General features: G+C 36.5%; 1 protein-coding gene across 2 annotated transcripts in view; it reads left to right on the forward strand.

Moving 5' to 3' along the window:
* TLK1 (tousled like kinase 1) overlaps window positions 1–13,781 on the forward strand; it is a 153,398-nt gene that overhangs the window by 102,927 nt on the left and 36,690 nt on the right. For both annotated transcript variants that reach the window (XM_068544925.1, XM_068544926.1), the window contains one exon: window positions 491–679. In XM_068544925.1, coding sequence (XP_068401026.1) covers window positions 491–679 — 189 coding nt within the window. The remainder of the gene's footprint in view (window positions 1–490; window positions 680–13,781) is intronic.

Here is a 13,781-nt window from a genome sequence, read left to right on the forward strand (position 1 = left end):
GCATGTATAAAACCTACTCTTTAACTCTGTTAATTCTTTTTTTTTTAATAGCTCATTTATTTTATTCAACAAATATTTATTGAATGCTTAGCATGTGCCAGTCACTGTGCTGGGCACTAAGGGTACAATAGGGTATAAAATAGTTGTGGTCTCTATTCTCATGGAGTGATTTAGTCTAACCAGACACATTCTGATCAAGTGTCTGTAGGAATATTTGTTAGAAAGGAGGAGGTGGGGAGCTACAAAGTACTATGAAATTATATGTGGCAGCACATCTTTTTCTAGTTCAGGGGGTTTAGGGAAGACCTTATTCAGAAATGAATGTTTCAAATGAGACGTGGACAATGAGAAGGTGTTGGTTCACAAGGGTGGGACCATAAGGTTACAAGTTTATATTATATGATTTTTCATGTTTAACTAATGTATTTTCATGTTTTAACTGTGAAAAGTAATGGAAGGTTAATTTTCTTTTACGTTTATTTTTATGCAGGCAACAAGAGTGGGTGAATCAGCAAAGGGAAGATATTGAAAGGCAAAGGAAACTTCTAGCCAAACGCAAACCTCCCACAGCTAATAATTCTCAGGCACCCTCTACCAATTCTGAACCAAAACAAAGGAAAAACAAAGCAGTCAATGGAGCAGAAAATGATCCCTTTGTTAGACCAAATTTACCACAACTGTAAGCCTGCATTTTTAATTTTCCTTTTTTTAAATTGTTGCCAGTGAGCATGAATGTTAGTAATGGATGTTATTTATAATTAAGTAGTAAAAATCATTATGGCCAGGAAGGAAGGCAGTATTGAAAAAATTTACTTCTAAAATAATAATAAGCCCCCAAATCTGAATTCTACCTAAGTGGAGATTTACTAATCCTCTTTTAAAATGAAGACTTAGGTAGCTAAGAAGAGGCTGGAATCCACTTTTTCTTCCATGTCTGAATGATAGAGTCAGTTATCAGTTTTGATTATTCCAATTCAACATTCCTATTAGTGTTCCTTTTTCTGAGAGAATGTTAAGTAATCTCAACCTATGAAAGCAGCACATTCAGAGGTTATAGGTATTGTTTCTCCCCTTTCTACTTCTCTTTGTTTTCTAGGTTTTCTGCTTTAATGATGAATTACTTCTTTAAATTTTTATCTTTTTTTTATAAGTTAATTTATTTCTTTATATATTTATTTATTTATTTTTGGCTGTGTTGGGTCTTTGTTGCTGTGAGCGGGCTTTCTCTAGTTGCAGCAAGCGGGGGCTACTCTTCTTTGCAGTGCGCGGGCTTTTCATTGCGGTGGCTTCTCTTGTTGCGGAGCATGGGCTCTAGGTGCGCGGGCTCATAGTTGTGGCTTGCGGGCTCTAGGCGTGCAGGCTCTAGAGCGCAGCCTCAGTAGTTGTGGCGCATGGGCTTAGTTGCTCCGTGGCATGTGGGATCTTCCCGGACCAGGGCTCGAACCCGTGTCCCCTGCATTGGCAGGCAGATTCTTAACCACTGCGCCACCAGGGAAGTCCCTGAATTACTTTTTATAATTCAAAAGTCAAAGACATTTTAAAAAATTGTTATGTGCTTATCATAGGAAATTCAGAAAATATGAAAGAACATAATGAAACAGTACAGACCTTGATCCCGTCCCACAGAGAACACCATTGTTAGAATTTCAGTGTATAGATGCAACCTAATTTATATAATTTTTCTGTTCTATAAGACCTTATATAAGTTTATGTGAGTAGAAAATACATACACACACCCTCCATTTTATATTTAATATGTTTCTCCTTTGTTGAGAAATAATGTTTCATCTATGCTTTGAAGCCCATTCCCTGCTACATCAGGGACCTCTTCTATTGATACCTCCTTTATTTTACATCTTCAGCCTTTTGCTCTCTACTGGTTCCTTCCTTTTAGAAAACAAAACAGAACAAAAAAATTCTCCCTCAATTTAAATCCCTCCAGTCTCCATATTCTGTCATCTTTATAACTAGGTTTCCAGAAAGACTTGCCTGTGCTTGCAGTCTCTTCTGCCTCACTTTCCAAATCTCTCCTTTCTTAACTGAAATTGTTCTTTTAAAGATTATCTCCTTGATACCATAGACATTTGAGTCTTTAACTTGGCAGCATTGGATATTGTTGACTTTTTCCCAAAAGGCTCTTTCTTGCCTTAGTTTTTGAAATAACCTGTTCTCCTAATTTTCATTTTAACTTATCTGGCTACATCTTCTCAGTCTCTTCTTTGGACATCATTTACCTTACCAATTTGTAAAATGCAGGATTTTAAGAATCTGTCCTAGGCCATCTTACTTCTTACTCTATGTATTCTCCTTGAGTATTAGCTACTCCTAGGGTTTCAGTTAGCATGTATATCCTGCTGACATCCAGACTTCTTTCTCCAGCCCACTTCTCTCTCTTGAGTATCATCAAATGTTTGTATCTCAGTCTTGAATGTCATATCCTTGCTTAGTTGATATTGGTACTTAAATGCCTCACAAGAGCCTTTAATGCAGCCTGTTCAAAACTGTATTTACTAAACACACAAAATAAAAACTGTTTATTTTTATCTTTCCCATTTCAGTCCCCCCCGACACCCCCTCTTTTTCTCTCTCTCTCCACACAGACACCCACCCACACACACGCACACACACGCACACCCCTTGCCACCTCCCGTGTTTTTTCAATTAGTACATGGTACCACCATCCTCGCAGTTCCACATGCCAGAATTCTGGTTGTCACTCATAGCTTTTTGATCAAGATTCCATTTATTTTTCTTAATCCATTTTCATTTTATTTTCCATTAATAAACAGGTGATGATAATCTTATATTTTGAAGTCTAAAATGTACTTCCTTCTTTAAGCCTTTCCTAATTTTTGGAGGGGTTGTTGTAAGTTGGAATTAAATCCTTTGGCTCTTGATATTAAAAAACGACAACAAATGATTTACTTTTCATAAATTAGTAAATTTGTTGCTTTAAAAAGGGTAGATGCGTAGATGAGCGATTATACAGGAGAAAGTGTGTGTTAGCTTAACTCCACCCCTGTAGACACCCAATCTTCTAGAGCTCAAATGCGTCCCCTGCCACCTCTTACTTGGGTTCTCTCTCCCCACCCCTTCCCACCCCGTCACCTTTCAGCTTTGGTCTAGGCCTTGAATCCATTTTCAACTTGTAGTCAGAATCTTTTTTTCCAAAATAAAAATATGGTCCTTTCTTTTTCTTCCTTGTAAACCTAACATAGCTCTCCATTGCTTGAATGATATCATCCAGAAAGCACTTTTGACTTGGCAGCTTCTGACCTCTCTAGCCTCATCTTTTGGCATTGACCAGTGCCTCCCACTCACCACCAAGTTTATTTGTTTTGGGTTTTTTTACAACAGGTTTTTTATTAACTATCTATTTTAGACATATTAGTGTATATATGTACACCACCAAGTTTTAAACTCGAACCCATTGTCTTAATTTCTGCTCATCTTTTAAATCCCATACTGGATATTTCCTCCTCTTGAGAGCTTTTCCTTGATCTTTGAAGGATAGGAGTTAATTATCACTTTGAGGTATTGCCATAGTGCCTGCCCTCTGTGTATTCAGTCACAGCATCATCATTCACTCAGTTAATGACACTAGAAACGTCTTAGATGTTTGCCTTTCCCTTGTTCTCTGTGTCTATTTCCATAACATTTTTGTATCTGTCAGTCTTCATTACCACTATCTTACTATAGGACCGCATCTCTCTTTTTTTTTTTTTTAAACTTAAATTACTGTTTCTTACATATCTCATCATGTCATTTTCATGTTTAACCTCCTTCACTGGCCTTCAAGATAAAATTCACTCTCATGAAAACCCTTTATAGGCCTTCTTTTTTCTCTCATTCTCCAATGTCTACCCTATGTATCCTATATTAAACTCTTTCAGGTCTCTATCTAAATGGACTATGCTTTCTTGTTTCTGTGCTTTTGTACATCTTGTTCCTTGCCTTTCTTTATCTGTCTCATTTTCTATTTATCATTAAAGTCTTGCCTCCAATGCCAATTCCAATAGGAAATCCTCTTTGACCTTTTTTCTTCCCAGTTTCTTTCCCATTTCCCCTCAAGTTAGGTGCCTTTTGTACATGCCTGTCGATATTGTAACATTTATCTCACTATTTTATCTCTATACTCCCAATATTTAGTCCAGTTCCTGGCATATGGAAAGTGGTCAGTAAATACTAAATTACAATACATAAGCATTTGATTGAATTTCATTTTCTCCTTCTCAGAAGGCCATTTTTTCTAGTTTGCCACAGGTGTTTTGCTTCCGACTTGTCTTCTAGGGTGCTAACAGCCCTAACTGTAGTTTATTAGTCGTAGACTTGTCTCATTGTCATCCCATTTTACTGCATATGTTGACTTAGAACTTATACTGCTGTGTGTTCCTGGAGTGGCAAATGAAGTAATACTACATGGCAGTTAGATTGCATCCTTATACAAATATAGATTTAAATAGGGAAAAAAGCCACAGAAGCACTTTGTTTCATATATATTAATTTGATTTTAGCAGCCATACTTTGCAACTGTCTTCTAAAAACTTCTTTTGAATCCCTGTTTGTGCAGAACATCTAGCATAGTTATTAGAATAGAGATAATGAATTTTTCATTATTTTTCTATCAAGAAATTAATACAGAAAATAAAGTCACTGTTATGTAGTGGTTAGCATTTTAAGCTCCATAGTCAGACAGATATGGAATCCAGCCCTGACTCTTCCAGGTTGTTTTTTTGGTAAGCTGTTTTACTTCTTAAGGCCTCCATTTCCTTGTGAAAGTACCTACATCATAATGTTGAAAGGATGATACGAGGTGATGCTTATAAAGTACTTGCATGGTTCCTGGCTCTTAACTAATTTTTAACTACCAGCAAGATTCAGTCAAGTTTTTTAGGTAGTAATTTCTCATTTTAGTCACAAAGACTTATTATTCAGAGTAAATAGTTTGCATAGCTAGTATTAGCTATGGATAATGTCTAAATGATCCTTGCTTTAATTGTATATTATTAATACATGTTAATCAAGATTTTGACTTCATGTTAAATATGTTTTAAATTGTTTTGATTTTATCTGTATATTTTGTGTTTCATGGAGGATGATTGCAAAGTAAACAATAATATTTTACCTTATATTTTATATGAGTGAAGTTTTAGAGGTCACTCTTTTCTCATTTAAAGCTTAAATTTTAACTCAAGATTATATTTTATATAGCATGAAGTTGTTATTTGATTGATCACTTGTTCCTGGTAATTAACATAACTGACTTTTTTAAAGTAATAAGATGTATTTTTAGAGCAGTTTTAGTTTACAACGAAATTGAGCAGAAAGTACGGTTTCCATATACCTGCTGTCCCCACACATGCACAACCTCTCCCGCTATCAACGTATCCTGCACCAGAGTGGTATATGTGTTACCATTGATGACCCTACATTGACAAGCATTAACACCCAAAGTGTAGTGTACATTGGGATTCGCTTTTGGTGTTGTATATTCTCTGGGTTTTTACAAATGTGTAATTGATTTTTTTAAAAATCCTGTCTGAAAAAATCTTTCATTTGTGCATTTAATCCATTTTAATTTCATGTATTTACTTATTTATTAGGGCTTAAATCTCATCTTTCTTCTCATGCTTTCTATTTATCCTGCCTAGTCTCTGTCCTTTTTTCCTTTTTTCTTACCTTTTCTTGGATTGCTTAGTTTTTGTTTGATTCTTTTTCTGTATTAGAAGTATGTTGTGTTTATATACATACATATATATACACACACACCCCTACCTAAAGACATTGTCTTGTATAGTCAGTGTTCATCTAAACTTTACCGATGTATGTATCACTGTTTTGTTCTTCATTTATCCTACATCTCTGATTTTACCTCTAGTAAGATCTTTTTGCCTAAGAATACCCTTTAGAAATAGCCTTTTAGTGTGGGTCTGTTGGTAGTGATGTCTTTCAGTTTTTGTTGGTCTGAAAATAACTATTTTGCCTTCATTCTTGAAATATTTTTACTGGTTTTATTTATTTATTTATTTTTAAAAATTCATTTATTTTGGCTGCGCTGGGTCTTAGTTGGGGCATGCGGGATCTTTAGTTGCAGCATGCGGACTCTTAGTTGCGACATGTGGACTCTTAATCGTGGCATGCAGACTCTTAGCTGTGGCATGCGAACTCTGTAGTTGCAGCATGCATGCAGGATCTAGTTCCCTGACCAGGGATTGAACCCGGGCCCCCTACATTGGGAGTGTGGAGTCTTACCCACTGGACCACCAGGGAAGTCCCTTTACTGGTTTTAGAATTTTAGGTTGGTAGTTATTTAAAGATATTATTTTACTGTCTTCTGACTTAAATTATTACTGTTGACAAGTCAGCTGACTCTGTAGAAAGACAATCTTGAATGGAGCAAAAGCAATATTTAGAGATTAGATAACTGAGAATATTTTAAAACAGATGAGCAAGATGAGTCTATAGATTCATGAAGGCCAGAGAATTCCAAGTAGGATGAATAAAAAGAAATACTCACTCAGACACATGATAATGAAATTTCAGAAAATCAAGGCAAAGAGAAATTCTCAAAAGCAGCCAAAGGGGGAAAAAACATATTAGAAATAAAAGTTAAGAAAGAAAACATTCTAGGCAAATACCATCTGAAAGAAAGCCGTATTATATCAGACACAGTAAGTAAAATTTAAAGCAAAAACAATAACAGGAAATAAGGTGATTGTTTCATAACTATAAAAGTGTAAAATCACTAGGAACATATAGTAATTCTAAATTTGTGTGCATAATAACATACCCTCAAGACAGATAAAAAATTGACAGTACTTTTAGGAGATATGGCCAGATCCACAAATTATAATGGGAGATTTCAACACACACATGTCTTAGTAATAGAACAAGTAGATAAAAATAAAACAATATAAAACAGAACATATAATGTGGGTATAGAAAAATTCAGTGGGATTGACAGACTTGACCTAATGAGCATGCAACCTCCTAACATTTGCAGAATGTATGTTCTTTTTAAACATGGATTTTTATAAAAATTGACCATGTTGGGTCATAAAGCAGGCCTCAGCAAATTTCAAAGGATTGAAAGAGTTTATGTAAGACTGACATTGTTTCTTCCTTAAATGTTTGGTAGAACTCATGGGTGAAACTTAAAGGATTGGAATCGTATGGAATATGTTCTCTGACCACGGTGGAATTAAACTAGAAATCAGAAACAAAAAAGATAGTGCAAAAGTCTCAATGGAAATGAGAAGACATTTTTAGATGAATGATAGTGAAATTGCTACATAGCAAAAATTTGTGAGATAAATCTGAAACAATATCTAGATGGAAATTTATAGCCTTATATACGTATATAGGAAAAGAAGAAAAACTAAAACTTTATAAACTGAACATCTATTTCAGTAAGTCAGAAGATGAGCAGAATTAACCACAGAAGGAGGAGAAGAAAGAAAAGAGCAGAAATTTTGATACAGGAAACAAACATACAATATAGAGAATCAACCAATCCAAAAAAGGTGTGTGGGGTTTTTTTGTGGGTGAGGGGGACTAATAAAATTGGAAACAAGAAAGAGAGAAAAGACAACCATTATCAGGAATGAAAAAAGGAATGTTGCTACAGAGTCTACAGGTATTTAAAAGGAAAACAAAATATTGTAAATGACTTAAATTTAAAATTTTTGTGAAATGGTTAAATTTCTAGAAAGATACAACTTAACAAAATTGACACTAGAAGAAACAAAATCAGATAGTTCTGTAACTGTTAAAGAAATCTAACCTGTAATTAAAATCTTTGATCATAGAAAACTCCAGGTACAGAGGACTTCATCTATGAATTCTACCAACCATTTAAGGAAGAAATAGTGCTAATCTTTTAAAAACTTTTGAAGAGTAGCTAAGGCAGAAATACTTCCAACTTATTTTATGTAGGCCAGTACAGTCTTCTCAAAATTCAAGAAAGACTGTACAAGGAAGGAAAGTTATAGTCTAATATTGCCTTTAAAAGCAAATGCAGGAAAAAAAAAAAAAAAAAAGTAAATGCAGGACTTCCCAGGTGGCGCAGTGGTTAAGAATCCACCTGCCAGTGCAGGGGACACGGATTCGATCCCTGGTCCGGGAAGATCCCACATGCTGTGGAGCAGCTAAGCCCGTGCACCACAACTACTGAGCCTGAGCTCTAGAACCCGCGAGCCACAACTACTGAGCCCGCGTGCCACAACTACTGAAGCCCATGTGCCTAGAGCCTGTGCTCCACAACAAGAGAAGCCACCGCAGTGAGGAGCCCGCGCACCACAAGGAAGAGTAGCCCCCGCTCACCGCAACTAGAGAAAGCCTGCGCACAGCAATGAAGACCCAATGCAGCCAAAAATAAATTTAAAAATAAATAAATTTTTTTAAAAAAGTAAATGCAAAAATATTAAATAAAATATTAGCAACCCAACAGGTAATATATAAAAATGATAATTTATCAAGACCAAGTTTGATTTATTCCAGGTATGCTAGGTTGGTTTAATATAAGAAAAATCAATGTAATTTTCTACATAAAGGGAAAGATTATATGATCATCTTAATAGATGCCAAAATATATAAAATTCAGCATTGATCTGTCTTTAAACTCTTAGCAAACAGTAGAAGATAACTTCTTTAATCTACAGTATACATTGGTTTTTCTTTTTGCTTGCACGTCTGCATGCTGTGCTTCTGAGTCACCATGCCCCTGTGTGCCCTCTTTCTTCCTCCTGGCTTCTTTCTGCTGCTCCTGTTTAACCAGGCTTAGATGTTACCTCTTCTGTGCCTTCTCCCAGTTTCCTTCAGATAAAAAATTTTTTTCTTTACACTGTGTACTCATAGCTGTATTATCCAAGATAGTCACTTTATTTTAAGGTCAGCTAATTAGCAATATTAATCCCATTTAATCCTTGGCCTTTAAACATATTCACAAGTCCCGAGGATTAGGATGTGGCATTTTTGGAAAGTCATTATTCTACCTACACAATCTGCCCTCTGACCCAAGATGCACATCTTTCCCACATGCAAAATCCATTTATCCTATCTGCCAAGTCTCAACTTCATTACAGCCTTAACTCCACATCTAAAAATCTTATCTAAATCCCATCAATTTAAACATTCTAAATCTCATTATCTAAATCAGTTATGAGTGAGACTTTGTGTATAATCCACGCTGAGAACAATTCCTCTTAATCTGTGAACCTCAAGAAACAAGTTATCTCTTCCCAAAATACAGTGATGGGGACAGGCATAGGATAAGAGTTAGAGACATTTTCCATTCAAACAGAAAAATATTAAAGGTGTCACTGATCCCAAGCAGTTTCGAAATCCATCCAGGCAAACTCTGGTTTCAAGGTCTGGTAATAATTTTTCTGTAGCGTGTGGCTCTGCAAGTTTCTGTCCTCTGAGCGTTTTTCATGAAGATTTCTTTTTCATGAAGGTTAGCCTGTATTTGTTGCTGAGTAGCTTTTTCAACCAGTTTCTTGTTTGTAGAGTTTTGAGTGTTTGACAGCCTTCCATTTTGTACTCTCTCTGTCCCTTAAACTCCAAGCTGGTAGTGTTTCTGCTGGTATAAAGTTCTCAAGAATCTTGTGGATCTTTCATGTATGACACAAGGATTCACTCCATTAGACAAGAGGATCCTCCATGATTCTTTTCTAGATAATTTCATTGCTATTTTTGGCTTCTGCGGAGAAGGCTAAGAGGATCTATGAGTCACCCACTTCATCTTTTTAAAGACTGTTTATGTGATGAATATCCTGACTTCTCTGGAGTATTAGCAAAAGGTTGTCCAGCTACATCCTCCTTTTTAAGAGCAGCTTTGACCATGAATCTCAATTTTGGTGTATTTTGTACTCTGAACAAGATGAGAATTTCTTAAAACATTAAATCCTGGGGGGTTTTTTGGTTGAACATGTCTCCCCTTCAGTTTACCTCTCTCTTCTTACATTGTAACATAAGCAGTGAGAAGAGACCAGTCCACACCTTCAACACTCTATTTGGAAATCTCCTAAATTCATTTCTTACATGTTTGGCTTTCTGCATAACTATAGGATACAGTTTTGCTAAGCTTCCTTTCATAATAACAAGGATTCCTCCAGTTTTCAGAATATGTTTCTCATTTCCTTCTGAGTTCTCACCAGTGGCACCTCTACTATCTACTGACGGTCCATTCATGACAGTTTAGGTGTTCTCTGAGGTTGTTTGTGTTTTCCGTACTGTGCTCCTCATGGAATTCCTTGCATCCTCACTTGGCAGAGTTGTTAACATTCGTATTTCTGCTAATAGTCCGTTCAAGGCAGTCTAAGGTTATTTTTAAATCATGCTCCTCAAAATTCTCCTAGGCTCTTGCCCACTGCCCAATTCCAAAGCCGCTTCCACATTTTTAGGTGTTTATTATCGGAACATCCCATTTCCAGGTACCAAGATCTGTAGTAGTTTCCTACTGCTGCTGTAACAAATTACCACCAATTCAGTGAGTTCAAACGACACAGATTTATTATCTTACAGTTTTGGAGATCACAAATCCAAAATGGGTCTCCCTGGGCTAAAGTCAGGGTGTTGTCAGGGCTGTGTTACTTTAGAAGAGAACCCATTTATTTCCTTGCCGTTTCCAGCTTCTAGAGGCCCTGCTTGGTTCGTGATCCCCTTCCATCTGCAAGCCAGCAGTAGCAAGTCAAGTCTTTCTCATGTTATGTCACTGTGATTCTGAGATGTCTGGCCTTCTCTCTGCATTTAAGGCCTCTTGTAATTACATCCCCAAAGGGTAATCCCGAATAAATCCCTATTTCATTTATTTAAGATTTTTTTGATGTGGACCATTTTTAAAGTCTTTATTGAATTTGTTACAGTGTTGCTTCTGTTTTATGTTTTGGCTTTTTGGCCGCGAGGCATATGGGATCTTAGCTCCCTGACCAGGGATTGAACCTGCACCCCCTGCATTGGAAGGTGAAGTCTTAACCACTGGACCACCAGGGAAGTCCCTAAATCCCTATTTTAAAGTCAGCTAATTAGCAACTTTAATTCCATCTGCTACTTTAATTCTCCTTTGCTGTGTAACTTAGCGTACTCACATGTCTAAGGATTAGGATGTGGACATCTTTATGGGGCCATTACTCTACACACCACACTGGCACTTGGTGTAAGTCGTTAGTTCTCAATTCAGTTTTTATTCTATTGTGAACATTGGGCTCTTCAGAGGCAGACTAGTTTCATCCTTCCCACACACCCCCGTTTCTTTTTCCCAGTGATACTTAAAAAAAAAAAAATTTGAGGTGAAATTTGTATAACATACAAGTAGCCACTTAAAAGCATACAGTTCAGTGGCATTTAGTGCGTTCACAATGTCATGGAACCACAACCTCCCTTTAGTTTCAAAACATTTTATTCACCCAGAACACCTAATGCCCATTAATTAATCACTCCCCATTCCTCCCTCCCTACATCCTCCTGGTAACAAATAATCTGCTTTCTCTATGTTTGTTTTCTCTATGTCTGTTTGCCTCTTCTGGATACTTCATTAAAAAGAATCATACAGTATGTGTCTATCCTTATGGCAGTACCACACTCTTTTGATGAATATAACTTTGTTTTAATTTTTGAAATAGGAAGTGTAAGTCCTCTAACTTTTTCTTTTTCAATATTGTTTTGTCTGTTTGAGGACCCTTGCATTTCCATATGAATTTAAGAATCAGCTTTCCTATTTAGTAAAATGGGTGACGTGTATTTTGATCAGGATTACATTGGGTCTGTGGATCACTTTGGGGAGGATTGCCCTCTTAACAATAGTAAGTCTTCTAATCCATGAACACAGAAGTCCTTTCATTTAATTAGTATGCTTTCATTTCTTTAGCAATATTTTGTAGTTTTTAGTGTGCAAGTCACCCTGAGTTAAATTTATTCCTGCGTATTTTATTCTTTTGGATTCTATTATAAATTGAATTGTATTCTTTTTTTTTTTTTAATAGTTTTACTTTTTTTTTTTTTTTTTAATTTGGTTGTGCCGGGTCTTATTTATTTATTTATATTTTATTTTTGGCTGTGTTGGGTCTTCATCTCTGTGCGAGGGCTTTCTCTAGTTGCGGCAAGCGGGGGCCACTCTTCATCGCGGTGCGCGGGCCTCTTCACTATCGCGGCCTCTCTTGTTGCGGAGCACAGGCTCCAGACGCGCAGGCTCAGTAGTTGTGGTTCACGGGCCTAGTTGCTCCGCGCCATGTGGGATCTTCCCAGACCAGGGCTCGAACCCGTGTCCCCTGCATTAGCAGGCAGATTCTCAACCACTGCGCCACCAGGGAAGCCCTGAATTGTATTCTTAATATCTTTTTTAGATTGTTCAATTGCTGGTGTATACAAACACGTCTGATTTTTTTAAAATCATTTTATTTATTTATTTATTGGGCTGCGTTGGGTCTTCATTGCTGCGCGCGGGCTTTCTCTAGTTGCGGCGAGCAGGGGCTACTCTTCGTTGTGGTGCACCGGGCTTCTCATTGTGGTGGCTTCTCTTGTTGTGGAGCATGGGCCCTAGAGTGCGGGAGCTTCAGTAGTCGTGGCACACGGGCTTAGTTGCTCCGCGGCATGTGGGATCTTCCCCGACCAGGGCTTGAACCCATGTCCCCTGCATTGGCAGGCGGATTCTTAACCACTGCACCACCAGGGAAGCCCAACACATCTGCTTTTTGTGTGTTGATCTCATACCCTGGAACTTTGCTGAATTTATTAGCTCTTGTTCATTTTTTGAGATTTTCTACATACAGAGTTAAATCATCTGTGAAGAGAAATAGTTTTGGTTCTTCCTTTCAAATTTCAGTGCATTTTATTTCTTTTTCTTACTTAACTCCTCTGGTAGGACTTCCAGTACAATATTGAACAGCAGTGGTGAAAGCATTCTTGTCTTGTTCCTGACCTTATGGGGAAAGCTTTCATTCTTTCACCATTGCGTATGATGTTAGTTGTGGTTTTTTAAATAAATGCCCTTTATCATGTTAAGGAAGTTTTCTTCTATTTCTAGTTTCTAGTTTTCTAGAAAACTAGAAAAAAACTAGAAACTTCTTTTTTTTTTTTTTTTAGGGCTCTTTAAAGGCAGAGTAGTCTCATCGGCTTCCTCCCTCATTTAAAAAAATCTAATCTTCAACATGTGGTTCATAGTTAAATGTTCAATAAAGGTTTGCTAAATTGTACAAATAAATGGGCTTGATACTTTTTTTTTTCCTAAGTGCCTCTAACAGTTTGTTTACCAGAGCTTGTATTCCTTAACTCTGAGGCTTCAGGGTAGTTTCCTGCTTAAACAGAACTTCTTTAAAGAATTGAATATCAAATTTCTTTGAAATATGTATTCCTTGTTTTCTGTTATTTCTACGGTTACTTCTGCAGACATCCTACATTTCTATTAAACTCTTGTAAAACAATTTTTGAATTAAAAATAAAATTCTCATTCATTCATACTCACTGTGGCAGGTTATCAGGGGTTAAGTTTTTATGTTTGAGTTTTACATTTCATGGCTTTTTAAATACTTTTACATTAATCTACTGAACAGCTTTATTTAAGAGCTTTAGCATGCTCCTAATACATGTACCTAAATGTGTAATAAAATATTAATATTCAGCCTATAATAGCAGATATGATTCATATACGGAGGGACTGGACTTTATCTTTGCACTCTCTGTGATTAAGAGATTTGCTAAGTAATTTAAGCAACTGACTTGTTTAAGGGGGTGGATGTTTTTTAAGCATCTTAAAAAGCACATCATAAAATAAATTGACGTGGCAA

This window comes from Eschrichtius robustus, chromosome 5 (assembly GCF_028021215.1).
Source record: "Eschrichtius robustus isolate mEscRob2 chromosome 5, mEscRob2.pri, whole genome shotgun sequence".
NCBI classification, from domain to species: domain Eukaryota; kingdom Metazoa; phylum Chordata; class Mammalia; order Artiodactyla; family Eschrichtiidae; genus Eschrichtius; species Eschrichtius robustus.